The 26,648-nt window shown below is 43.1% G+C and overlaps 1 protein-coding gene across 1 annotated transcript in view; it reads right to left on the bottom strand.

Annotated features, from left to right (window-relative positions):
* Positions 1-840: 840 nt before the first annotated feature.
* Positions 841-26,648, bottom strand: part of HAS2 (hyaluronan synthase 2) — a 58,769-nt gene continuing 32,961 nt past the window's right edge. Inside the window, exons 2-4 of the mRNA XM_033935199.1 lie at positions 18,608-19,234; positions 10,282-10,383; positions 841-3,106 (exon numbers count right to left, since the gene is read on the bottom strand). Coding sequence (XP_033791090.1) covers positions 2,180-3,106; positions 10,282-10,383; positions 18,608-19,234 — 1,656 coding nt within the window. The 3' untranslated portion in view covers positions 841-2,179. The remainder of the gene's footprint in view (positions 3,107-10,281; positions 10,384-18,607; positions 19,235-26,648) is intronic.

Genomic DNA, 26,648 nt, shown 5'->3' with positions numbered 1-26,648 from the left:
TGCAATTATTAGCTGTCTTGGAAAGCAATAATCGTCTATCAGCTGCGAACTATAAGCTATTACAGAACCTCTAGAAAAAAAAAAAGCCAGAACAGAGATGGCAGAGGCAGCAGAACAGCATGAGACTAGATAAATCTCAACGTCCATTTCCCCAGGAAGAGAAAGATGCGATAGATGAGCAGTTTTTTAGCCTGATCTTACAGTATGTCCAGCTCGCGCCTGTAAAGCGCAGCTGGAACCTGCTCTCCGCGCGTCCAGTGCCATTGTCACAAGAGCCTGGAATGCACGTGGGATCAAGCGCATTGTAGTAGTCTTTTCCCAAAACTATTGTATACGTTATTCGCAGTTTTAATAACAAAAAAAAAAACATCTTTCGTTAAAAAATCTCAAACAACATATACAATAGTTATTCGTGATTTTTCCGTATTCGTGGCTATAGCCGGAATGCATCCACCGCGAATACGGAGGGAGAAGTGTAGTCGCTGGCTTTTACAAAGATGTGGTAGAGGTTTCTACTGTGGGCCAGCAAAGTAAATGCTCCGACGTTCATAGAATTCCTATAAGCGGAGCCAGTGGTATAGCAAGGGTAGGAGGCGCCTGGGATGCTGGCACCCCTCCCCCCTTGTGCCCTCATCTCTACACCACAGTCTTTCTGTGCCCCCTCCCCTGCTCCTTCCCACCCCCATGCCACATTTGCATCCTCCCTGACCCTCCGTTTCTCTTTAAATCTTTGCCAGCGTGAGCAGCTTCTCCGGCCTACTGCTCGCACCAGCTTTTCCTCAGATATCACTTCCTAGCCCCGTAACCCGAAAGTGATTTCAGAGGGGAGCCAGGCTGGTGCAAGCAGCAGGCTGGAAAAGTTGCTCACGCTGGATATGATTTAAAGAGGTGGGGGGGGGGGGGGCAGAGAGGTACCAGGGTTGTCCACCCCACTCACCGGCCTAAAGTAGAAACCCAGTATTTTTCTGCAATTAAAAGGAGTAAATAACTTACTTCTCTTCCCTGACCTAAACTCATACAAATTATGTTTTTCAAATCTGTGTGCTTTATTCTGTAAGGAAGGCACAAACCTCTGCATATTATTTTTCTAGGGCAATTTTAAAAGTACCCTTTGGTATTCAAAGGAAAAGTAGGAACAAGGTACTTGCAGCTTTAGTACGAGTGCCTTTGAATGAAAATTCATTCTCATTTTATTTAAAAAAAATTTTTTTAATTAAATTTGTCCTATCTGCTCTGTCAAGATGTGATCTTTAAAGAATTTTTCATTTCAGTTTTGTTATGCATAAAAATACTTCTAGGTTTGGAGGATAAAAAACCCTTTACTAAGAAGAATAGATTTTTTTGAAAACTGCAATCTAAAATTCAAGACAGAAGTTCAAAATAATTTTTCACAGAAACGACCATTCATCAGTTTTAAAATGTATAGAAAATCATTTTATTCTTTCATGAATGATATGAACCAATATAAAAGTTTCACATTTTGGCCAGTTCATTCAAAACACATTAAAAGAGAATAGAAAACAATGTTTTGGCAGATAATATAAAATATGTAAAAATTTTTTTTTTAAATGGCATACAATAAAACAAATACAATAATATAAAAATACAGCATTGCCCAATGTGCTTTGAAATTCACCATTGGCATTACATTTGGCAACCAAAGATCCTTCCTTAAAACAAAAGTATATTTTACAAAGTTCATAAATTATGTTAAGGCATTGCGTGAACATCTGGTCTTAGAACACTATGGATTTACCCTCAAAAGCACAAACTCAAGCCAGGAGGAAAATCCATAATGACAGGAGCAGAGCTTTCAGATACCTTCCCTACTTTCACCACCCACATAAGCATGATCAGTGAGGTATTTAGAACATAACACTGTCAAGCAAATGCACAGTAAAAAGTGCATAAAACAAAAACATGTTATCCTATTTTCTAGGAAATAACAGGTTCAATGAGTGTTATTTTCTCAAAGTTTTTTTTCTTTGGGGAAAAAAAAACCTTGTTGGAAAAAAAAAATAAAAAAAAAATGCATATGTTCAAGTTCCAGCAGCACTGTTGCATTTCCCCTGGTGACTTTGCTCCATTTCACTAATTCTATAGTTCCTAGAGAAAAGTCTCGTAAGGGTTCGTGATTGTGTTTCTCTTGTTGCATACTTTTTAGAGTAGCTAGATACTATCATACGTCAAGCACCATGTCGTACTGTTCTTTCTTCCTTCGGCCGCACTTGGTGATCATAGCCACATACAACGTCAACAGCATAACCCAGTAGCAGGCATAAAGTATTGCACCAATAGTAAGAACCATCTGTTCCGATTCTGAAAGTGGCTTTTCCGTCTCCTTGCATATAGTGAAAATCACACCACCTAGGAGGATTGTAAACCATACAGATATTGGAATGAGTCCTATGAAATTGACGACTACCGTTTTTCGGCCTGATGTGCCCCACCCTGCTTTATTTATTGTGGCAATTGCGAACATCTTGGCTGGAAGCAGACTTGACATGTACAACACTGAATAGAGAGACATGAAAATCATAACTACGTTCCCTCTAAGGCAGCTGGCAAAGGAAGACTTTATAAGGCCTACCAACTGAACTGTCAGCAAAAAAAGGAGGATGTTCCATATTCGGCCCCGGTAGAAAAGCTGGATGACGGTGGCAATAAGGAAGAAAGGAAAGAATCCCGTGATAACAGCTTCATATGTCATCCATAAGTGGTGCTTGTGGAACCACATCGCGTTATACAGCCACTCTCTAAAATACGACTTGCTCCAACGTGTCTGCTGATTGAGCCATCTCAGGTACTTGACTGGCGTTTCAGTAAGGCATTTTGATCTAGCTGTGTACTTGGTTGCATACCCCAGACTTAAAACTCTGTTTGTCAAGTGTCTGTCATCGCCAAAGCTACACTGGGAGCCCATGAATTCTTGATTGTACCAATCTTCAATGAATTCATGAAGTAGCGAGTTTCTGTACATTCCCAAGGGTCCGCTGATGCACTGGACACAGCCAAAGTAGGACTGACAAGCTCTCTCTATATTAAAAGCCATCCAGTATCTGACACTGCTGAGAAAGGAAATCCAGGAATCGTACTTGTTCAAAATCTGCAAAGATTAAAGAAAAATAAAATGATTATTATGTCACCTCCTGATACATCAAGTTTACTCAGTCCTGTGATTTCTATACTACAAGTTCAATCAAATGGATGGAATATCAAGCAAATCACCTTTATGTACACAAAGGTAGCCTGAAGTATGAACATGTCTTAATAAGTACAATATTTGTGGATTTTGGGGTTTTGCACAAAATATTTTGGACCAACTGTCAAACTCGGACGTTGTCTAAAAACAGCGGGTACTTTATACCCGGTCACATTGCCCAGTGTCTTAAACAATAAAGCATTATGTGCATTTACTACGAAAACTTGCTGAAGGTCCGGCTGAATTTTAGCACAGATAGCTTTGTCCCAGATAATAATAAAAGTCGCAGGCCTAAAGATATGTGCACACATTTTCTGATCTCGCCTCACAGCTTGCTGAAACGTAGCCAAGAAAGAGAGAAAGAGAAAAAAAAAAAAAAGAAAGAGAGAGAGAGAGAGAAAAAAAAAGGAGAGAAAGAAAAAAAAAAGGAGAGAAAGAAGTCAGACTGTTTGAGTGCAATTTTCAGGCAGCCAATGTACAAGCATCACTACTTGCCTACATAATTTGACAGCCCAATATTGAACAGCTATGGTCAGTGTTTTGTTTCTTTGTTTTTTGTTTTTTTTTAAATGCCAGCCATGGCAACTCAAGAATGCCCAAGTGGCCAATAACATCCTCAATATCCCAATAACATGCTCAATGCCAGTGTTAGCCCCCCCACTCCCCCCCAAAAAAAGACAGACATCGGTGATTCAGTCCACAATCTGGATACATCTCCCTAGGGTTACAAGACGTCCGGATTTCCCCGGATGGCTTTTCAAAACCCGGCACTTTGTCTGAGTTTTTAAAAGCTTCTGGCAATGAGTGACGTCGGGATGGCATTCGCGCATGCACGGCTGCAATGTGATGATGTCATGCGCATGCCGTCATCGCGTCACACCAGCGAATGTGCAAATACTGCCCCAATGTCACTCGTTGCTTGTGCAGGTTGAAGGGGTGGGGATGGGGGCGGAACAAGGCACGGCTGGTCGGAATGGGCCGGGCCTGGGAGCGGGACCATAGGTCCGGCTTTTCCATTTGGAAAATCTGGTAACCCTAGATACATCAGAACTTACCACCCCCAAACTGCTCTGGCACTGTCCCCCCGATTCAGCATAGGTAGCCCAATTACGGGCCCAGATCTCAAAATCGGCATGTAATGTAGTCAAACTAGGCAATATCAAATCAATTATCGGAGTTAGCAAGCACTTCATTGGTGGTTATTAGGAGTTGCACAAAATTGGGCCCTATGCCTCATAGCAAATGACAGCAGATAAAGACATGAACAGTCCATCCAGTTCGCCCTTTAATGACATGCCGTACAATTTCATGATCAAGATAAAGTGTCTTTTTCTTTGTTATTTCTGAGCCTTAGATCTTAGAAGTCCGCCTAGTTCTGTTCTTTAGTTCTAGCTACTGGAGTTGTCATCAATGTTCCCTCTAAGGATTGATGAGGTGTGTGCAAAAAAAAATATGCATGAGCGACAAGTTACATATTCCACAAATTTATGAGCAGGCACGGAGGACGCATTTGTAAACAAATGTAGTTTATCCTTGTACTCCTTATGTATTTTTAATCATCTATGGATATGTTTGTATGTTTATTGTTCAAATGGTTTTATTTATTTCCCAAAATTTATTTTTGTTATACACATTGAAAATATTTGATATTGCGTTTAAATCAAAATCTCAATAAACTTGAAACTTGAAATGAGTGCCCATGAGATTGTGGGAGGGTTAAATACTCAAAACTTAGAAGAATAACAATTTACTTAAAGTTTTTGCTTCTCCAGCTTTCTGGTATCTTTACATAATGCAGTGGTGTACCTAGCATATGTAACACCCGGGGCCCATCATTTTTTGGCACCCCCCCCCATCTGTACGAAAAACATGATTTTTAGTAACAAGCCACACGTCACACGTCACCTAGGAAAAGGCAGCATCTTACATATTGCAGTGAACAGTACATCAATACACCCATTGTAAAACTAAACAAGCCAGACCAACACAGATCAATCCTACACCGTCAATCCTAACAGAAAACTATGTCTTTCGAACACACAGAACACACCTTCGCCTAGTATGGAATATGTAATCACAAACTAACCCCTCCCATAGACAAAGGTTAAATTGAACCAGCAAGAAGCTGGACTCTGCATACAATGCTTCACAGAAACAGTGACACATGTCTCCTAAAGCAATAAATAAATAGAAATTTTTTTCTACCTTTGTCTTCTGTGGTTTCTGCTTTCCTCATCTTCTTGTAACTCTCTTCCTTCCATCCACTGTCTGCCGTCTCTTTTCCCCTATATGGCATCTTCTCTCCTTCTATGCCCCTTCCAGAAACTGTATGCCTCCCCCTTCCATCTCTCCTTTCACCCCCATTGGTCTGGCATCTCTCTCCTCTCCTTCCCTCTCCCACACCTCTCCTCTGCAATCCCTTTCCCTTTTTTCCCTCATTTCCCTTTTCAATTTATTTTCTGCATCTGTCTAGATTATGTTCTTACTACTCTCTCATCAATGTTCTTTTTTACTGTCTACCTAAAGCTTGCCACCTCTTTCCCTCACCCCTCCAGTGTTTCCCTAACTCAATCCTTTTCTCCCCATCATGTGTCCTCCTTTTATTTATCCCCTCCTTCCATCATATACCCTCTTTCTCCAACCCTTCCATCTAGTACCTTCTCCTCTCTCTGTCCACTTATCATCCAGCATCTGCTCCCCTCTTTCTCTCCTCCCATTTCCTTCTGGCATTTGCTCCCTTATCTCTCCCATCTGCACTTCCATCCAGCATAGGTTCCCCACTACCATCCAATGTCTGCCCTTTCTCCCTCCATCCACCCCTCTTCAATCAGCATCTTCCCCCTTTCTTTCCCTCCAATATCCTTCCCCCTTATGTCTCTCTCCTTTCTCTGTACATCAATTCCATCAGCACCACCCTTCCATACCACCCTGCCCCCTTTCTTTCCCTCCACCACTCTTCCATTCCAGCAGTCCTGCTCCTTTCTCTCCCTTCATGCAGCAAGGTCCCGCGATGATTGTAGCTGCCTGCTGCCAATCCACCCCACTCTGACGTACTTGCTCTAGAGCGGACTCAGCAGCTGCATGCTGGAAGGGCCCACGATGACTCGTCTGCTGGCTCTGCTCTGGAAGAAGTAAGTTACGTTGGAGGGGGTGGGCCCGGCAGACACAGGGAGTTGCGGCAAAGTCCCGCAATGATTGTGTCTGCCGGGTCCACCCCCTCCGACGTAACTTACTTCTTCCAGAGCAGAGCCAGCAGACGAGTCATCGCGGGACTTCCCCACACCTGCTCCCCCAAAATTGCCATGCTTCGGTTCCTCTTTTTTCTTCCTCCCTCCCCCCGCGGGACCCTGCAGCACCATCAACTCTTACTCCCTCTAACGCCGGCCCTGCAGCTCCGGACTTCCCCGCACCTTCCCCCCCCCCGATCGCTATTATTTTAAATGTTATAGCGGCGGCGCTGTATCCATCAGTGGAGACGTCTAACCTCGGCCTGCCCCGGAACTCTTACTGCAGCAGCTGCCCGTCTAGGCAGGAACAGGAAGTCACTGTTGCAGTAAGAGTTCCGGGGCAGGCCGAGGTTAGATGTCTCCACCGCCAGGGTCGGAAACCAAACCCCCACCCCGACGTCCGATTCCTCCCCCAGCCTCCCCTTACCTTTGCGACGCGTGTGTGCGCTGTGACGAGAAACTTGTGCGCTGCGATGTAATATTTTGTGCGCCAGCGCACGCCAGCGCAGCTTAGCGGGAACACTTCATCAAAGCTGACTCCAGCCTATCCAAAACCATCTCAAACTTTTGCAGGAATCAGACTGAAAGTCTGTCCAGAACCATCCTCGTGTTCCAAATTGCTGGGATTCCCTAACCCCTTCCAAGTCCATATAAGACAAATCATGCCTGGTACCGGTCTTAGTACTTCAATTTATATCAATTACGTTCTTAATTAGAGATCCTCTGTGTTCTTGAATTCTGTCACTGTTTTCCTCTCCATCATTTCTCTCAGGAGGGTATTCCAGGCATCAACCACCCTCTCCGTGAAAAAGAATTTCCTAATGTTACTCCTAAATCTCCCCTCCCCCCCCCCACAACAACTTCAATTTATGCCTTCTAGTTTTACCAATTTCCCTTCTCTGGAAAAAATTTGGTTCTATAGTAATAGCTTTCAAGTATTTAAATGTTAGTATCATATCACCCCTGTCCCTTCTCTAGAGTATACATGGTTAGGTCTTCCAGTCTCTTCTTATGTCTTTTTGCACAAAACCCCCAACCATTTTTTTTGCCTTCCTCTGGTCCGCTTCAAGTCTTTTTATATCCTTAGCCTAGGGTTACCAGATGTCTGGATTTCCCTGAACTCTAGAAGTCCGGGTGGCTTTTCTTTTTTTGTCCAGGGAAACTGGACATCTGGAAACCCTACAGCAGTCATTGCAAGACCCGTGCACCTATCTGGAGTCCTCTACCATCCCCACCCCCATCTTCATTGCAAGGCCTGCGCACCTATCTGGAGTCCTCTGCCACTACACACACACACAAGATCTGGTGCTTGCTCACCGTTCTCGCAGCACTGCAGTTTTAACTTTTGGGCCGTAGGCTGCGTGAGTGAAGTAAACATGCTGCCTTCAGCAACCCAGAAGCTTTTCCTCTACTACTGCTTCTTGCCCTGCATAGGCAGGAAGCAGTAGCAGAGAGAAAGCTTCCGGATTGCTGGACACTCACACTGCTTACAGCCGAAGAGTTAAAGGAGCAGCACTGCGAGAACGGTTATCAAGCACCAAATCCCGCGGTGGGGGTGGGGAGGAATAGCATGGGGATGGTATGAGATGCTGGACCATGGGGATGGGGAAGAAAGGGAAGGAAAATTGCCAGACGCCCAGGGGAAGAAAGTGAAGGGGCAGATAGATGCCAAACCATGGAAAAGGAGAAAGGGAAGGAGCGAGATGGGGGGGGGGAGAAGAGAGAGATAGACCAGGGAAAGGAAAGAGGAGGGAGAGATTCCAGACTAACACGGGGAGAGGAAGGGAAAGAAATGCCAGACCAAAAAGGGGGGGGGAGGACAAAAAAGGGGGGGGGGAAGGAAGAGAGATACCAGTCTGTGGGAAAGAGGGTAAAGATCCCAGACCATTGGAGGGGGAAGGGGGAATACAGATGGCAGATCATGGGAGAGGGAAAGAGGGAGGAGATAGTACACATGGATGAAGGGAAGAGATAGGGAGGACATTGTGTACAGGGATGGGATGGGTGAGGAAGGAGAAGGGGAGAGTGAGGGAGATGTTGCATAGGGATGGGAGGAGTGTGGAAGGGAAGAAAATTGAAGCTGATGCAGTCTAAGATATTCAGCTGCTATAGTTGGTTAAGTGCTATTAATAAATAAAAATCAGCATGAGGAGTTGTGGAGTAGCCACCTAACGGTTAGTGCAGTGAGCTTAGATCCTGGCAAACTGGGTTCAATTCCCACTATAGCTCCTTGTGACCTTGAGCAAGTCCCTCTATTGTCCCAAGTACAAAACCTAGATCGTGAGCAGTGGCATAGCAAGGGTGAGCGGCGCCCCCTCTCCTGTATCCACCCCACACACACACGCACACTCCTTCCCCTTCTCCTGCCGCGTACGCACTGCTTCCATATAAGCAGCAACCCCCAAGCTTCCTGGACCTGTGCCTAAGGAAGTGATGTCAGAGGAAGAGCCAACGCCGGCATGACAGCAGCTTGGGGGGTTGCTGCTCGCACCTGGAACATTACAGAGGTATGGGGGAAGTGGGGGACAGAGAAGAGGATGGATGCCTGCACCCCCACCAAGACAGCGCCTGAGGCAGAATGCCCCCCCTTCCCTTACTAAGGCACAGAGTGTGAGCCCACTAGGGACAGGTACCTGCATATAATTTATACAGTACTGCTATAGAAATGATTAGGAGGAGGACAATAACTTCAAAGGTTACATTTACCGACTAGTTACAGGTGAAAATGGAAGGAACCACTTGTCTTACATAGTCTAAGTCTCTAGTGTTGCACCTACCACATATGGACCTTCGGCTGTCTATATGACCAGATTCACACATTCAAATTCCAGCGTAGCACCAGTCCTTTTGGTTGCAAAATATATGCCAACCACAACCCGGAAGTAATATTCTGGTCATAAAGCTTCTGTGCACATTAAAACTAAAAATAATCTACGATGAGAAGTTAGCTATGCAATCTATACCTAAACAGATAAAAACTCTGTTCCAAGAGATACTGAAAGATAACTATTAGCATGGTAAAGATTATGCATTAAAACCTGCAATTAAATATTTGCCACAGTTTTAGTGAACATCCCCCTAGGTGCCCTTTCTGCTTTGCCTGACCCAAGTCTGCCCACTGTCAAACCTGTGTAAAATATAGGGCTCCTTTTACAAAGGCACGCTAGCGGTTTAACGCGCATAATACAACGCGCTAAAAACGCCAGCCGCGCTAACCGCTACCGCCTGCTCTTGAGCAGGCAGTAGTTTTTAGGCCAGTGCGGGGGTTAGCGCCTGGTGAAAAGTCACGGGCGTTAACCCCCGCTAGCGCGGCTTAATAAAAGGAGCCCATAGTAATTAGGATGTCGATTTATAGGCACATGTAAGTTTAGGCAGTTGAGAGCACAAGATGTTGGGTTTCTTTGTCCTCAAAGAATCTCTAAAAAGCTGGAAAACAAAGCACAGGCACTATTGCTTGTTAGCTTCCTCAGTTTAATTTAAAAAAAAAAAAAAAAAAAAGGTACGTTTCTTGTCACTTAGTTTTTTTTTTGTTTTTTTTGCTAATAAGACACAAAAACAGGGTAGAGGATATAAAACAAAGGAAAGGAGTTAGGGGGGGAGATAAACACTAATTTTAAGGTTGGGTTTTTTTCCTACTGGGGTTTAATATATGCGATAGATAAAATTTTAAATCAAAACAATATTAAGTAAGGAGAGTCAGAATGCTATGGGTAACAGCTATTTATTGCGGTCTTATATATAATTAACGAGTGGATTTGATAATGAGGGTTGCAATTAGATGACTATTTTGGGGTGGATCCTATGTGTGTGACGGTATAATTAGCATAAGGATAATTGTTGCAGTGTCGTTACCTGTACGTCTCCACCAACTCCTCCAACCATAGGATCTTCTTCTAAAATTTTTACCATCTCGACCGATGATGCTGGATCAAGCATAGTGTCAGAGTCACATACCTATGAAGAAGAAAACAACATGAATTACTCCTCTAAGATCAAATTGCTGTAAACTGAAAATATGGCTTTTGCAACTTCAGATGGCAAGAAAAAAAAAAAAAAAGTTTTACCCAATGAAACAAACATTTGCATTTGATCATGAACAAGTTATTTAACCTTCGGTTCCCTCAGGTGGAAATTCTATATACATCGACTTGCCTTTTCAAATTTGGTTACTTTGTAATCTTGTAATTGCTTGGCTTTTTATTTTAAGGTACAGTATGTGTGTAAGTTGTTTATTGTATGCTGTTATTTTAATAATCTGCTATGTTCTGTTTTATTATGTATGTAATGTTTTGTTTTTAATTATCTAAGGATCGTTATCTGCATAGATGGTTGCTATGCGGGCTGTGTTTTAAATATTTTATTTTATTTATTTATTTATTTGTATATCATTTATATCCTAAGTGGTTTTACATTAAGGTACTTTATCATATTTCCCTATCTGTCCCGGCGGGCTCAAACTCCATCTAGTGTATCTGGGGCAATGAGGGGATTAAGTGACTTGCCCAGGGTCACAAGGAGCAGAGAGAGATTTGAATCCATAACCTGAGGTTGTAGCTTTAACCACTGCGCCACACACTCCCACAGTGTGGACAGCTCCATGTGAGAACCCCAATCCTGCATGTGAAGTACCTATTCTATGATAATATATTTGAATGCCCAGAGTGCTGTAGAGCAGTGGTTCCCAACCCTGTCCTGGAGGACCACTAGCCAGTCAGGTTTTTGGGATAGCCCTAATAAATGAGGAGAAAGGGGGAGGGAGGGGGGGAAGAAATACAATTTGCAATAGGATAGTGAGATAAAAAGGTCAATACAATGGGATGGAGATTTAAAAATAATAGGCATCTTTAAATAAGAATGTTTTTTTGGTTTTTTTTTAATGCGTTGATAAAAGGTCTCGTCCCACAGGGACAGCGGTAGTGCATTCCAAAGAGTTGGAGCTGTAACTGAGAAAAATCTTTTTTCTGGTGGTATCACAGAAGAGGTAATGCAGATCTCCTGAATTCTACAATATTGCCTAGGCCCCTCCCATGGCCACACCTCCTTTAGAGTTGTACACCTACACAGTATAGTGCTTCTCAAGATGCACAGTCAAGTCATAATTACAGCCAATTAAGTGCAATAATGGTTATTAGTGTCCAATTAGAGTTAACAGTTCATTACTCAATTAAGATGCACATGCACTTGAGCGTTATGTCCAGTGGTGTGTGAGTTGGGGGTGGGGGAGGGCAGGAAAGGGAAGGGAAAATGTCTTACCTAGATATAAGTTGGGGCAGTCTAGCCATATAATACTACTACTAATTATTTCTATAGTTCTACCAGACGTATGGAGCGCTGTACCGAGTCACAAAGAAGACATAGTAACATAGTAGATGACGGCAGATAAAGACCCGAATGATCCATCCAGTCTGCCCAACCTGATTCAATTTAAATTTTTTTTTTTTCTTCTTAGCTATTTCTGGGCGAGAATCCAAAGCTTTACCCGGTACTGTGCTTGGGTTCCAACTGCCGAAATCTCTGTTAAGACTTACTCCAGCCCATCTACACCCTCCCAGCCATTGAAGCCCTCCCCAGCCCATCCTCCACCAAACGGCCATACACAGACACAGACCGTGCAAGTCTGCCCAGTAACTGGCCTTAGTTCAATATTTAATATTATTTTCTGATTCTAGACCCTTTGTGTTCATCCACGCTTCTTTGAACTCAGACCGTCCATGTTCAAAAGAGCTTACAATCTAAACAGATAAAATTTTAAGGGGAATGGTTAAATCTGCTGGCTAGGTTGGAGGGCAGCGGGGAGCAGAGTTACGGATTGAAAGCTATATCAAAAAGGTGGGTTTTCAGTCTTGCTTTTAAACAAGGCAAGTGAAGAGGCTTGGCAGACAAACTCGGGTAATTTATTTCAGGCATAGGGGGCAGCTAGATGAAAGGATTGAAGTCTGGAATTGGAAGTGGAGGAGAAGGGTACAGCTAAGAGCAGTTTATCTGAGGAACAGAGTTACTATAGGAGGTGTATAAGGAGAGAGAAGAGAGGAGATATAGCGAGGGGCAGCAGAATGAATACACTTATTAGGTCAGCAATAGAAGCTTGAACTGTATGCGAAGGTGGATATCTGACAGATTTGCATATAATGGAGGTGACAGGCAAAAAACCTGCCCCATGCATATTCATTAGGGCTCTCTCAAAAACCCGACTGGCTGGTGGTCCTTCAGGACAGGGTTGAGAACCACTGCTCTAGAGTATACATATTCAGGTCTTCTAGTCTCTTGGCGCATTTTCATCACCTTGCTCTGGCCTGCTTCAAGTCTTAATCTTTTCTTATATCCTTAGCCAGATAATGGCCTCCAAAACTGAACACAATACTCCAAGTAGGGCCTCACTGACAAACTTGTACAGGGGCATCAATACCTCCTTTTCCTCTGTTGTTACACCTGTCTCTATACAGCCTAGCATCCTTCTGACAAGACTGTGGCTGAAGCCAGAAGGACGCTAGGCTGTAACCAGCAAAAGAAAGGGAGGTGGTGAGGTCCCACTTGGGAGTGCTGTGTTCGGTTTTGGAGGCTTATCAGGCTAAGGATATTAGAAGACTTTGAAGTCCAGAGGAAGGCGATGAAAATGATAGGGGGTTTGCGTAGGGTTCTCAGATGTCCGGGAAAACCCGGTCTTGTCCTCTTTTTAGGAGGACGGTCCGGGTGCCCAGAGGGATTTCTGAAACCCGGCAGTTTGTCCGGGTTTTGGAAGTCCCCAAGCTCAGTGGGAGAGGGCCACTGCACATGTCAACGCATCAACTTCTGCACATGCAGAGAGGCCTTACAGATGTGGCCCTGAGCTCGAGGAAGTTCGTGTGGAGGCGGGGCTGGGAACAGAATGGGGCAGGGGCAGGTGTCCTCTCTTTTTTTTTCTTTTTTTCTTTTTTAAAGAGGAGATCTGGCAACCCTAGGTTTGCGCCAAGAGATGTACGATAAGAGAGGCTGGAAGACCTGAATACTTATACTCTAGAGAACAGAAGGGATAGGGGAGCTACGATACAGTTGTTTCACCATGTTCCCTTCTTTGGGAAAGATTTGGTTCTATATTAATACCTTTCAAGTATTTAAACATTTAAGTGAAATCCAATGAATGCTAATTGCTTGTTAAAAAGTTAAGTCAATCAGCGCTAATTGGCTCATTATTCAATCAAGTTATGCATGTATATTGGGCATGTGACCAAAATTTGCGCTTGTAATGCAAAGCGCCATTTATAAAATTCAGGCGTATGTTCAGAATTGTTACAATGCGATGAGGATAAGGACAGAAACAGAGGCAAGTCTCAAAACAGCTGTCTTGATTTAAATTTTTGCTTTGCTTTTTTTATTTTTTTCCTTCTATAAAAAATTGTCACACAGAAGCAGCACCTAGTTAAACTTAATAGCATGAGACTTCAGACCTTGCCAGCTGCGAGTCCTGGTGCTAATCACTGGATTGTCTGGATAGAAATAAGACTTGAAATGCCGCTCAGTTGGCAAACTAGAGCTCAAAACAGCCTAAAGGCTTAGTCAAGCGAAGCCAACCGCTGGCAGATCTTGAAACCGGCAAGCTGACTGCCTGCCTCCATACACATAGCTGGGAGCTTAGGTATTCCAAGTCTGCGGAATCAAGACAATGGTACAGTTCTGCTGCCACATGGGAGAGCCAGCAAAAATGTTTCTCAGCCACACCACTGCTTCTACCATCAATTCATTCTCAACAGGACAGCAGAAGTAGCGATGAAGCTGCTGAGGGTCTGTCTGGGTTTTGTGCTTGGGACCCAAGGTGCAGTGTTCCACCAGCATGTAGCTTTTGTGTAGAAAATGTGGCTGTCCCATTTTTCAGGGGGGGAGGGGGGTTCCCCCACTAGGTGGTCTATTGGAGTCTTAGGGCCCAGTGTAATACCGTAGTCACAATGCTGCCTTTTCATGGATTAAGTTTGTTCCTCTGAATTCTGGGAGTTAGTGCTGTTACGCTATGGTAAGATTTTAAAATATGTTTTTGCACAAGTTTTGTGCATACTGGTAGTCTTTTGAAATAGAGGAATTGTGGGCTCTTGGTGACATTACAGTAAAAATAGGAACATAATAGCTGTACTGGGTCAGACCAATGGTCCATCAAGCCCAGTAGCCCGTTCTCACGGTGGCCAATCCAGGTCACTAGTACCTGGCCAAAACCCAAGGAGTAGCAACATTCCATGCTACCGATTCAGGGCAAACAGTGGCTTCCCCCGTGTCTCTCAATAACAGACTATTGACTTTTCCTCCAGGAACTTGTCCAAACCTTTCTTAATACCAGCTACGTTATCCGCTCTTACCACAACCTATTCTCTGAGTGAAAACAAAAATTTCTTCCTGTTTGGAATTTTTGCAGCATCCATGTTGAGGTGGTTTTCTTGCAACAAGTTGTGTAATCAGGTTTAAAATTAAGACATTTCTACTCGAGGGGTCTTTAAATATAGTTCAATTGTTTCCGTTGATGCATATTTTTATATTAGCAAGTACCTGAAGGAATGGAGTCCTTAAACAAACAACAAAAAAAAAGGCAAATGCCATGATACAGAAATTCATTTTGAAGTTCATGCGATGGCATTGTATGTCAATAAAAGTAGCCAGCAGCCCTTCCTCAGGCCTCAGTTCCTTCACCATTGTGCCAAATTTATACCCCAAATGCTGCATGAGAATACCCTCCCCTCCCTTCTTGTAGCTCAACAGCTACCTTACTTCCTCCCCCTCCCTATTCAGTCCTGCTACATCCAGTATATTCATCAGTGGTATGACCTAGACTGCAGCTCCACGCCTTTATTTATGCCACATTGGATTTCAGCAGGGGAGAGAGGGACCCAGTCACAAAAGTTTGCCCAGGGCCCCAGAGGTAGTTAAAAGTAGCCATGCTTAGGACCAGAGTTCCTAGTTTTCAGCTTTGCTCCCAAAGGTTTAGCCTTTGGTGCATGACCAGGAGGAAGGACTGGAGCTAGAATAGACAACTACACAGTTTCTAATCCAGTTCCCTCTCCCCCTCCTGTCATGAGAAGCTGGTAAGACTGGAGAAAACAGAAGAGAATCCCAGAGAGCAAATGGAAGCAATCATAAGCCTAAGTTCCAAAGTCTTTTGTACCTATTATTTATTAAATTTGGATCTATTAACTGCCTTTTCATTAAGAGATTCACCCAAAACAGTTTACAATGCTTTGAATAGTAATCGGGCACTCTAGTATTTCCCCTTTCTGTTCTGGCAGGTTCACAATCACTGTGGGATCTGGGGCAGTGGAGGGGTTAAGCGACTTGCCCAGAGTCACGAGGAGCAGGCTGGGATCAAACTCACAACCTCAGGGTGCCGAGGCAATGCCTTTCCTTCTACGACCGATAGTTGGAAGATACCTTTAGAAATGTGGATAGAACTAACTTTTATTTTAATACCTTAATATTCATTTGCCAGGCTGTGCCTGGACCCAGTGCTGAATAACTATTTGGTGGCTTCTGGATGTTATCTAGATGGTGCTAGTATTAAGCGCCAGCAGTGGCATAGTAAGGGGTGAGGGTGGCAGCACCTCCTCCCCTCAACCTCCTGCACCTTCCTACTCCATCCCCACCATACCTCTTAACTCTTTTCCCCGATGTGAGCAGCGGCTCCAACCTGCTCCTCACTCTGGCCTTGGCGCTCCCCTCCAACGTCACTTCCAGGGCCTGCAACAAGGAAGGCCTGCAACATCAGGAGAACTGATGGTGGCGCGGGCAGCAAGTTAGAGATGCTGCTTGCACCGGGGAAGGGAAAGGGAGTGTACACGGCGGGAGGGGGTGTGCACACCACTGCCCTGGACACCTCCCAGCCTCGCTACACTACCGAGCACCAGCATTTGATAAATACTCAGTCAAGTTAGGACAGCTATTGGCTAACTTGCCATAGTTTTCCCGATTACTTCCGGGTCTGCCTTAAGTTTCACACCAGCACCACCCAGATAATGCCAAGGTGGTCGGACAGAATATCATTTGGCTAGACCTGGTGATGTTAGCTATCCAAGTAGCTGGTGCTGCTACCCAGACATTTAACCAGCTTTAAAATCTATGGAATCAGTAGTCAAAAGGTCTTTATTTCATGCTCTGGCACTTTGACAGTTTTTACACTGTATATTCATTTTAGAACAAATTTAGTTCATAAACAGTTTATGAACATATCACTTCCTAGATTAACATATTAAATTGGATTTTGCACCTACTCAAATTTATGTTACACCAATGAACTCGCTTTCCTATGAAATTAAAAATCGGAAAGACAATAGTTTCCAGCTACTAGTTTTCAAACACTGTTGCTTTACATTGCATGCCTTATTTTTCTTGTACAAGGGTGAAGAGACTTCCCTCCGCTGGCCTAAGCATCTTGCCTTAGTTTAAAGCCCATTTCCACCCATACTCAAAAATATAATTACTTTTCATTGTGGGAATAAGGGATTTTGAGGCCTGGAGTGCCTTCTTTTTTTTCACAAAATGAAACATTTTTGAGATCGTCAGTTTCCAAAGAGACCTTAAAAACAGATGTTTCTAAAGATGGAATACAAATGCAAAGAGAAAAAAACACAAGTGTATAAACTTTCAAAAAAACAAAGTGCATATTTTCTAATCATATGGCTGCAGCTGTTAGACAGCAACCAAGAACACTAATGCTTCAGAAATGCTCAGTACAATGTGCATCTAAAAACTTCCTTTGCAATCTTTTTGAAGTTTATTATAACTGGCTTAGAAAGCATTCTAAGGAGGATGAAGCATGTTGATTTTATAAAAAGGGTTTCACATTTTATTTTTGGTATATATACACCGCTCATAGACTAAGCGGTTTACATTTCACATTCAATATTCACCAAGGTTAGGGTTACCAGACTCCAGATTTCCCTGTACATGTCCAGGGGTCTAGACGGGTAGGAGGGCAACACAATGGCGTCATGCGCATGATGTCATCGCATCACATGCGCAGATGCCCTCCTGCCCAACCAGGCAGCAGAGGGCGTGGCTAGGGTGGATTTGGGGGCGGGACTGGATGGAACTGGGCAGGCCTGGGGGTGGGTCTAATGGGTCCAGATTTTCCAAATGGAAAATCTGGTAACCCTAGCCAAAAGTTCCTATTCAAAAGAGTGCATGAGCACAGGAGTCATTATTCAGGTGCCCCCCAAGTCAAAATATTGTCAGCTATTCAGCCATTTCTGTGGCCGAGGAATTTTGCAAAAAAAATAAAGCCTAACACAATGTTCCCCAAGTTGGTCCCATTGCCAGGTTTTCAGATTACCTACAATGAATATGCATGAAACATTTACATACAATGGAGGCAATTTATGCAAATGAAATCTCATGCAAATTCATTGTGGATATCCTAAAAAAAAAAAAAAAAAAAAGACTTGCAAGGGGATACTCCAGGACCGACTTGGGAATCACTTGCTTGAGAACCTGGGTTTTATTCCCACTACAACTTGTGACCGAGCAAGTCATTTAACCCTACATATTTCCCAAAGTGCAAAAACCTAGGATCTTTTTACTAAGGCACACACTAAGATTTAGTCCACAAACAATTAGCACGTGCTAAATGCCGTGCAGTCCATTATATGCCACTTGGCTGCATGGCATTTAGGGCATGCTAAATCTGTTAGAAAGAACCTAGTAGAAAGAACCTAGTAGGCTCAGTGTCTAAGAGGGACAGAGAAATTACCTGCATATAATAAAAACAAACTACTTTGGTTGTAAGGCAGTGTATCAAATCCTTACTATAGCATGATCTGTATCTGTTTGCAACATGTGTCTTATACGCTTTATTCTTCTGAAAAATTTAGTTTGATATGAATTCCTGAAATCATGAAATATTAAAAAAAAAACAACCACCCCACAAAACTTCCTTAGTTCTTAAAAAAAACATGGCCTCCTTCATTCTGTTGATGTGCATGGGATTTCACGTTAATATTCATCTGTCTCACTGCCAGTATGCATCTACCTGTACAGTTAATCTTAGGGTTTTAAAGAAAGAGAACTTTCCAACTAGTTAAAACACATAGCATGATTTCTGAAAGCACCCACTGTTTTGGAAAAAGGAGCTAGGATAGTCTTTAAAAAGTACTGCATGAAATGCCATAAGTCTCTTATGTAGCATTTATTTGCACTGGCACACATCAAGAACTCAAAATAGCTACTGTACCTGCACGTAATCCACACTTCTCCCCAGCGCTTTGAATGCCGTGTACATTACTTCTCTTTTTCCACCCCATTTCTGCATGATGCAAACAGATTTGTTCGAGAGGACCAGTTGAGTTACGCGTTCCATGCTCTCTTTATGCGACTCCTCGGTCTCATCTGGACCTGTAGCATGAAAATTGTTCTTCCATATATAAGTAGCTGATTTGTCTCTACCCATGATATCACTGAAAGTGTCCATCATATAAAGGTCATCTTCTGAATTGCCATCAATAACCATGATTACTTTAACTCCAGGATACGTTAGCCTCTTCACAGAAAGCAAACATTTCCTTAAGTAGTCTGGATCTTCTTGATAGGCAGCAATGCAAAGGGCAACCGTCTTGTTCAATTTTATTGGGGTTTCCAGCGATCTCTTCATTTTCCTGTGTTCTAAAAAGGCAAATAGACTTTGGATGATGAGGTGCAGTGCCAAGATAGCACCATAGAGTCCAAAAGAAAAATAGTAGTTGTCCGTCTGAATAAACTGATAGCCAACAATGTAAGCAGCTGTGATTCCAAGCAGGAGAGAGACTCCAAAAAGTGTGGATCCGAGTATTCTTAGGATACATATAAACCTCTCACAATGCATCTGCAAAGCAAAAGACAGAAAACATTTTTAACAGTCTTGTTTCATGATGGGAAGGAGCATGCAGAATTTACACTAGGAGGGACGGTGGTAGACTCCTAACAGGAATTAGGGACGCTAGCACAATAACAGATTCCAATTACCCCTATATTGGTTTGGTAAAGGTCTCATTGGACAAGCAAGGGATATTAGGTATATTTTTTCATATAAAAGTTCCCCCCCCCCTCCTCAAGTTTTTGCTTCCAGGCAGTTCGCAAGCTAATTAAATATAGAAATAAATGTGAAGAGGAGAACAGTAGGAATAACAGTAGGAATCCTCTCTTCCTCACCAGTTACCCTTCTCCTCAAAGCCCAAGCTTGTCAACTGCTTCCCTAACTGCATATATACTGAAACTGCACTATATCCTATCTGTACAGCATCCCAAATTTTATATCCACTGGAATAGCCCAATCCTTTTGCCATATCCCATTCCCTAAACTATACTACACCATTCTTCTTGTAACTCTTCTGGAAATGTTCTTCTTCTTGTAACTCTTCTGGAAAAGTCCAGAAGTCTCTTTTGTAATCCGCCCAGAACTGCAATAGAAATCAGTAATGTAATGTAATGTAATAGAGGAAAAAGTAGAGGGTAGAGGGAAGAGGGAAGAGGAAAGACGGAGGTCTCAGTGTCTGGCCAATAGTAAAAGGTGAAGGAGGAAGAGCAGATAATGAAAGACTATTTGCCAGAACTGAAGATTGTTGGACAAGCCTAGTTTTAATTAGCTTTTTGAACTTAAGTGTATGATCATTCCCGCCCGATGCCTTGTGGCAACGAGTTTCATAGTTTGGGTCCTAGATAGTAAAAAAAAAAAAAAAAGTGTCACAGGAAATACCAGTGGTAAGATAGAAGGGAGAAGTTGAAGTAAATGCTTGTTGTGAAGATCATAGCTTACAGATCAGGGTGTAGGGCAGCGATGCCCAAACCTGGTCCTGGCGAGACCCCCCCCAGCCAGTCAGATTGTTAGGATTTCCACAATAGTTATTTGTACGAGAGATTTGCATGCATTGCCTCCACTTCATGCAGCTCGCTCTCAAATATCCATTGATCCTGAAAATGACTAGCTAGGGGGGCCCTCCAGGACTATGTTTGGGTAGGGTTGCCAGATTTCCTGGTCACACCCCAGCCTCATCCCCACACAAACCTCCCCTGAGCTCAGGACCGCATCTGTGTACGCAGATGTTGACACAATGTCGCATTCGTGCACGCATGCCTATGACATCATTTCGTCAACGTCCGCACATGCAGAGACGCCCTCCAGAGACAGCCCCGAGGTCGGGAACTTCCAAAACTCAGACAAACTGCCAGGTTTTAGGAAACCCCTCCGGGCACCCGGACAGTCCTCTAAAAGGACATGTCCGGTTTTCCCCAGACATCTGGTATCCCTAGATTTGGGCATCAGTGGTGTAGGGAAGGAACGAGTCATTAAAATAGTTGGGAGTACAGAAACGTGGCATAGCCTTAGGGTGGGGGAGGGGCTGTGGGGAGCTGGGCCAGGGCCCCCTCCAGAACTGCAATACCTCTTTACCTTTGTTGGTGGGGAAGCCAAAGCCCTATCAGCTAAATACATTGCTGCTGTTTCCTTTCCTCCTCTCACTTCTTAAGGCAGAGGTTGGCGGATGAAGGTAAGCCGCCGCATTCTACCCTAATGTGCAGCACTGCAGAAATGATTTATTAGTAATAATAATAAAAATAAAAAAATAATAATAATAAAGAGACAGGGAACAACAGCACTATGGTTGACTGGTAGGACCTTGGCAACCCTGTCAGCAAAAAACCTCCAGTCCACCTCAGGTACAAAACCACTTTTGTACAGCAAGATGAGAATTTTGAACTTAACCAGGCAAAGACTGTCAACAAGGTGTTCTGCGGGGGGGGGGGGGGAGGGGGGGGGGGAAAGACAGGCAAGCTGGAGAGTCATCCAAGTAGAAATAATTTTAAGAATACAAAGTTTCAGGATGCCATGAAATGACTGGTCCATGAAGCAGATGGTACTGGAATGGACCAGGTAAACTACTTTAAAAACTTGTCCTTACTGATACCTAAAGCCCCACCACCATTATCCCTTGCACTAGGTATAGTGCAAGTGTGATCACAATGTAATCAAGTTTCATCATTATTGAAAGACAGCACTAAAAAAAAAAAATAAAAAGGGGGGGGGGGACACACCCAAAAATCTACTGTTAAGATGATAAAAACAAATAAAGGAGGGATGGGGGGACCTAGGGAGAACAATTTCCAGGGTCAGAACTTTAAATGAAGCATGGCCAATATTTAGGATTGATTTAAGCTCATGGCTCCCACCAATATTTAGGAAGACCATTTTGAAAGATGAGGTAAAAATGTGTTCCGCTTTGGGTTTAGTCCCTGTCCAAAATTGCAACACTGTTGCTATTGCACACATCTACCACCTTTTCTGCGACTTGTGCGTTTGAAAGGCTGAAACAAAAGGTCAGAACATGAAGGAATGGGGCTGGGCAGGTGCAGATGCACAGCTCCCGCCAGTTGTCATCTGCACAATTTACCAATGTCTCAATGCACGCTATGACTATTTCCTCCTTGTCTTTGGCGCTGACAATCCCACAGCGACATTTTCCCGCAGGACATATGTGCACTGCTGCTTCCACAGCTTGTACGGTTTTCTGTTAGCGCTGTGAGGGTGTATGTTGGGGGAACTGTAGGGGCGATTCCAGCCTCACACTTAAGTTTAGGCCTCACTTATGTCAAACAAGCATGAACCATCGTTGCTGCCCGATGCATTCTGGATGTGTTTACAAGAACTATGTGTTTCCAGTCAAGGACATCTGCCTATTCATACATGCCCAGCTCCTGTGAACCTGGAGGAGTTATGAACTATGCTATGATCTGTGTTTCTGTGCTCATCATCTATGGCACCTTCCAAGACCTCTGCACAAGAAAAGGCTATTCATTCTTGCTGTTCTGCTTTGATTGGTCCTGGAGGGTCATTTGACATGACCTAAAGAAAAATGTGTTTGAGGAGAATAAGACTATGTTTGGATGCGAGGGAGCTCGGATCTAAACTTAGGTGTCTCTGTACACTACACCGCAACAATAAAAACTGATAAAAGTTGCCTTATATGACCTGCTCTCGGACGAGAGTGAAGACGCGGGACTGTCGTTTGAAACAGATCTGGTTTCTATCACAAAAGGAACTCTAGCTAATATATATTACAGCTTTTCCTTTGACAAACGGACTTTTTTGACCAGAAGTTCTATCATCTGCTACGCTGAGGAAACAGAAGAATTTCATCTTCTGGATCTGCTGAGGCATAATCTAAAGGGTGAGGAAAGGAATTCTCTTCTTTCATCTAGGCTAGCTAGAATTGTATTGGTTATGGATAGGAATATTAGGTCCCCTTGGTGATAAGCTATAATAGATTGCTGCTAATATCAGGACTTAGTATTGTAAGGAGTTATACTTTGTGTGTAAGAATTAGTCATATTTACTAATTTACTTAGTGATTACTGTGTAATAATTGTGTGCTGAAATATAAGTATGTATTCAGATATATTGTGAAGAATAATTAGTTACTATTTACTGCTGCCTTGTGAATTATATTTTTATAACTATAATAAAATATTTCATATAGTTTTGGTCTCTGTATTCATATAAGTTGGCAAAAATCTGAATCCTTGATTGCAGTTATGGATTATCCTAGAAACGAGAATTGCGTGTGACCTTATGTTGCATTAATTAGTTATACCCATAAATTTGCCTACAGAACTCCCCACTACATTTACAAGTCCTTGCGCTCCTTGTGGGGGGGGGGGGGAGGGAAGGAACCCTCCCCAAGTACACTGAAAACTCCCGTTTTCCTTTCCAATTAACAATAGTAGTAATAGTAGTTTCGTTGTTCGGGAGTTTACAGTGTAGTGGGGGTTCCCTCCCCCCCCCAACAGGAGTGAGAGGACTTCTAAATGTAATGGCAGTAATAGAAAGGCTTAAAAGCAGCGGAGGCTGTGGCGCGCATATGTCCTGCGCGTAAATGTCACCACGGGATTGTCAACGCGCCAAAATCCAGCACGCTTTTGATGGGTCACCAAAAAAAAAAAAAAAAAACACACCACACCATGTTTACATGACAAATAAAACCAATATTTAATTTAGCTTCACCAATTGATTTAATTTATTGGCATATAAAGCAAGCACTAAAATATTAATACACAGGTGAAGTATAAAGTCTGGAATCACCTCAATAACATAAGAACATAAGAATTGCAGCTGCTGGGTCAGACCAGTGGCCCATTGTGCCCAGCAGTCCGCTCATGCGGCAGCCCCTAGGTCAAAGACCAGTGCTCTAAATGAGTCCAGCCTCACCTGCGTACGTTCCAGTTTAGCAGGAACTTGTCCAACTTTGTCTTGAATCCCTGGAGGGTGTATTCCCCTATAACAGACTCTGGAAGAGCGTTCCAGTTTTCTACCACTCTCTGGGTAAAGAAGAACTTCCTTACGTTTGTACGGAATCTATCCCTTTCAATTTTAGGGAGTGCCCTCTCGATCTCCCTACCTTGGAGAGGGTGAACAACCTGTCTTTATCTACTAAGTCTATTCCCTTCAGTACCTTGAATGTTTAGATCATGTCCCCTCTCAATCTCCTCTGTTCAAGGGAGAAGAGGCCTAGTTTCTCTAATCTTTCGCTGTACGGCAACTCTTCCAGCTCCTTAAACCATTTTAGTCACTCTTTTCAATACCCTTTCGAATAGTACCATGTCCTTCTTTATGTATGGCGGCCAGTGCTGGACGCAGTACTCCAAGTGAAGGCGCACCATGGCCCGGTACAGAGACATGATAACCTTCTCCATCTGTTCGTGATCTTCTTTATCATTCCTAGAATTCTGTTTGCCCTCTTCGCCACCGTCTCTTTCTTGGGAGGTCTCTCCAAGTACCGCCCCGGACATCCTGTATTCGTGCATGAGATTTGTTACCGACATGCATCACTTTACACTTGTCCACGTTGAACCTCATTTGCCATGTCGATTCCCATTTCTCGAGCTTGATTATGTCATTTTGCAGATCTTTGCAATCCCCCTGTATCTTCACTACTCTGAATAACTTCGTATCGTCCGCAAATTTAATCACCTCACTCATCGTACCAATGTCCAGATCATTTATATAGGATGTTGAAGAGCACGGGTCCAAGCACCGAGCCCTGCGGCACCCCATTGGTGGTGCTCTTCCAGTCCGAGTATTGTCCATTTACCTCTTCCCCACTCTGTTTCCTATGTTCCAGCCAGTTTTTAATCCACGTGAGTATGTCACCCTCGATTCCATGGCTCGCAATTTTCCGAAGTAGTCGTTCATGTGGAACCTTGTCAAACGCCTTCTGAAAATCCAGATATACAAATGTAGACCGGGTCGCCTTTGTCTATCCGTCTGTTTACTCCCTCGAAGAAATGCAGTAAGTTCGTCAAACAAGATCTGCCTTTGCTGAAACTGTGCTGGCTGGTCCTCATCAGACCATGTCCGTCAAGGTTGCCTTTATCAGCGCCTCTACCATCTTTCCTGGTAATGAGGTCAGACTCACCGGTCTGTAGTTTCCCAGATCTCCTCTCAAACTTTTTTGAAGATCGATGTAACATTCGCCACCTTCCAGTCTTCCGGAATCTTTGCAAGTAACCAAACCCTGTGAAATATAGACCATTCCAGACCTAAAGAGACATCCAGCAACAACCTTACAAAAACAACAACAACAAAAAGATAGCACCCTGGACTATCAAAATACTTACTGCTGGAAAAAGTGAATGTCAGATCCTTACACAAGCAAGCCAAATACTAACAGAATACCCAACTTGCTCTCCGATTTTAACTCCTATGTAGTGCTGGTAGCCAGAGCCAGCTTAGGATAGGCAAAGCAACAGAAGAGAAAAACAGGAAGTTTTAGAGATTATAAGACTGATATAAGAGGGTCCAATATAAAATAGAGAAGAGCGTGAGATTTTGAGGGGCTAGGTCCCATACTCCCTCTACCACCACCTATTGCCTGAATCTGCCTGTAATGTTTGGCGCATTTTGGCCCTCTCGAGCCTCATACCAGATGCCCATGAATTTAGTATTTTCATAGACTACTCCCAAATCTTTTCTTGTTCACTTTCATTCTATGACCCCTCTCGTTCCAGAGCTTCCTTTCAACTGAAAAGCCCTCTTCCTCTGCATTTATGTGCCATCAAAATAAATATCTCCATTATATCTCCCATTTCCTGCCCCTCATCCAAAGTCTACATATGGAGATCTTTTAAGTCTCCATATACCTTATGATGAAAGACACCATCTTATTTAAATATCTTTGTGATGATACGGACTTGGATTTTGTGATCTTTATGACTGAAGGGTTTGTTGAATTATTGGGTACGCATGAAATAAAATATAGCAAAGGGTGAAAAGAAGAGACTGTATGTATCCAACAGGAACAAAAAAAAAAAAAAAGCTAGCCAGACAACGGATATTGTTTGGAAAATATGAGGGAGCGCGATTCTGAACAACTGCAGCATTCTGCATTCTTGCTCAAGCTGGCTTTTCGTCAAATATAATTTATATGGTATAAAAGTTACTGTCTCCTCATGCTTGAAGTATAATTGGATGCCTTTCCTACATCTCTTGGAGGTTTCTGGAATGTAGAAATTTTTGTTCACAAAGGATTTGATTCACCCAAAAAATTCCAGATTGGGAAACACTTTGGCAGAACGTTTTTTATCTGCTGAATTGTTGGATAAATACACATTCTGTGACAAGAACAGAAAAATCTCAGGTGCCAGGTTGCCTTAGCAACTAAAATTTGGAGCCCGGTATTTAACACTAATTTCAGTGACAGGAGTTACCAGCCAAGGCCCTGAAGAAAAGACTGCTTTAGCTTCCGCCCGCTGGGCCTGAGGAAATAGGCAGCAAGACTACAAAGGCTGAAATGGATACGGAGGAGGAAGAGAAGATAAAAATAGAAATTAAAAAGTCATTCCATGGAATGTAAAGGCGTTTGCGTTTCCTATTGTTTGAAGTGAATGCACATCCCTATTCGGGAGAATATCAATGACTAATATAACGAGTGTGTTGTATTGATGCATAGGGGTCAATTGGGTTTTGCTGACCACTGCAGGCAAATTAACCCCAAATAATTAAAAAAAAAACCAAAAAACAACAAACAAAACGGCGTAAGCTATAAGGATGCTTTGATGACTAGGGAGAGGAGTGACCAGTAGGAAAAAGGAGGTATGAATGCCCTGTATAAGAGACTCCGGTGAGACCTCATTTAGAATAGAATATTGTATATAATTCTGGAGACCACACCTTCAAAAAGATATAAGCAAGATGGAGCCGTCCAAAAGGAAGGCTACATAAATGGTTGGTGGTCTTAGTCATAAAGCGT

The sequence above is a fragment of the Geotrypetes seraphini genome, chromosome 2, assembly GCF_902459505.1.
Source record: "Geotrypetes seraphini chromosome 2, aGeoSer1.1, whole genome shotgun sequence".
Taxonomy (NCBI): Eukaryota; Metazoa; Chordata; class Amphibia; order Gymnophiona; family Dermophiidae; genus Geotrypetes; species Geotrypetes seraphini.
The sequence above is the reverse complement of the archived record's forward strand: the minus strand, read 5'-3'. Positions and strand labels throughout refer to the sequence as shown.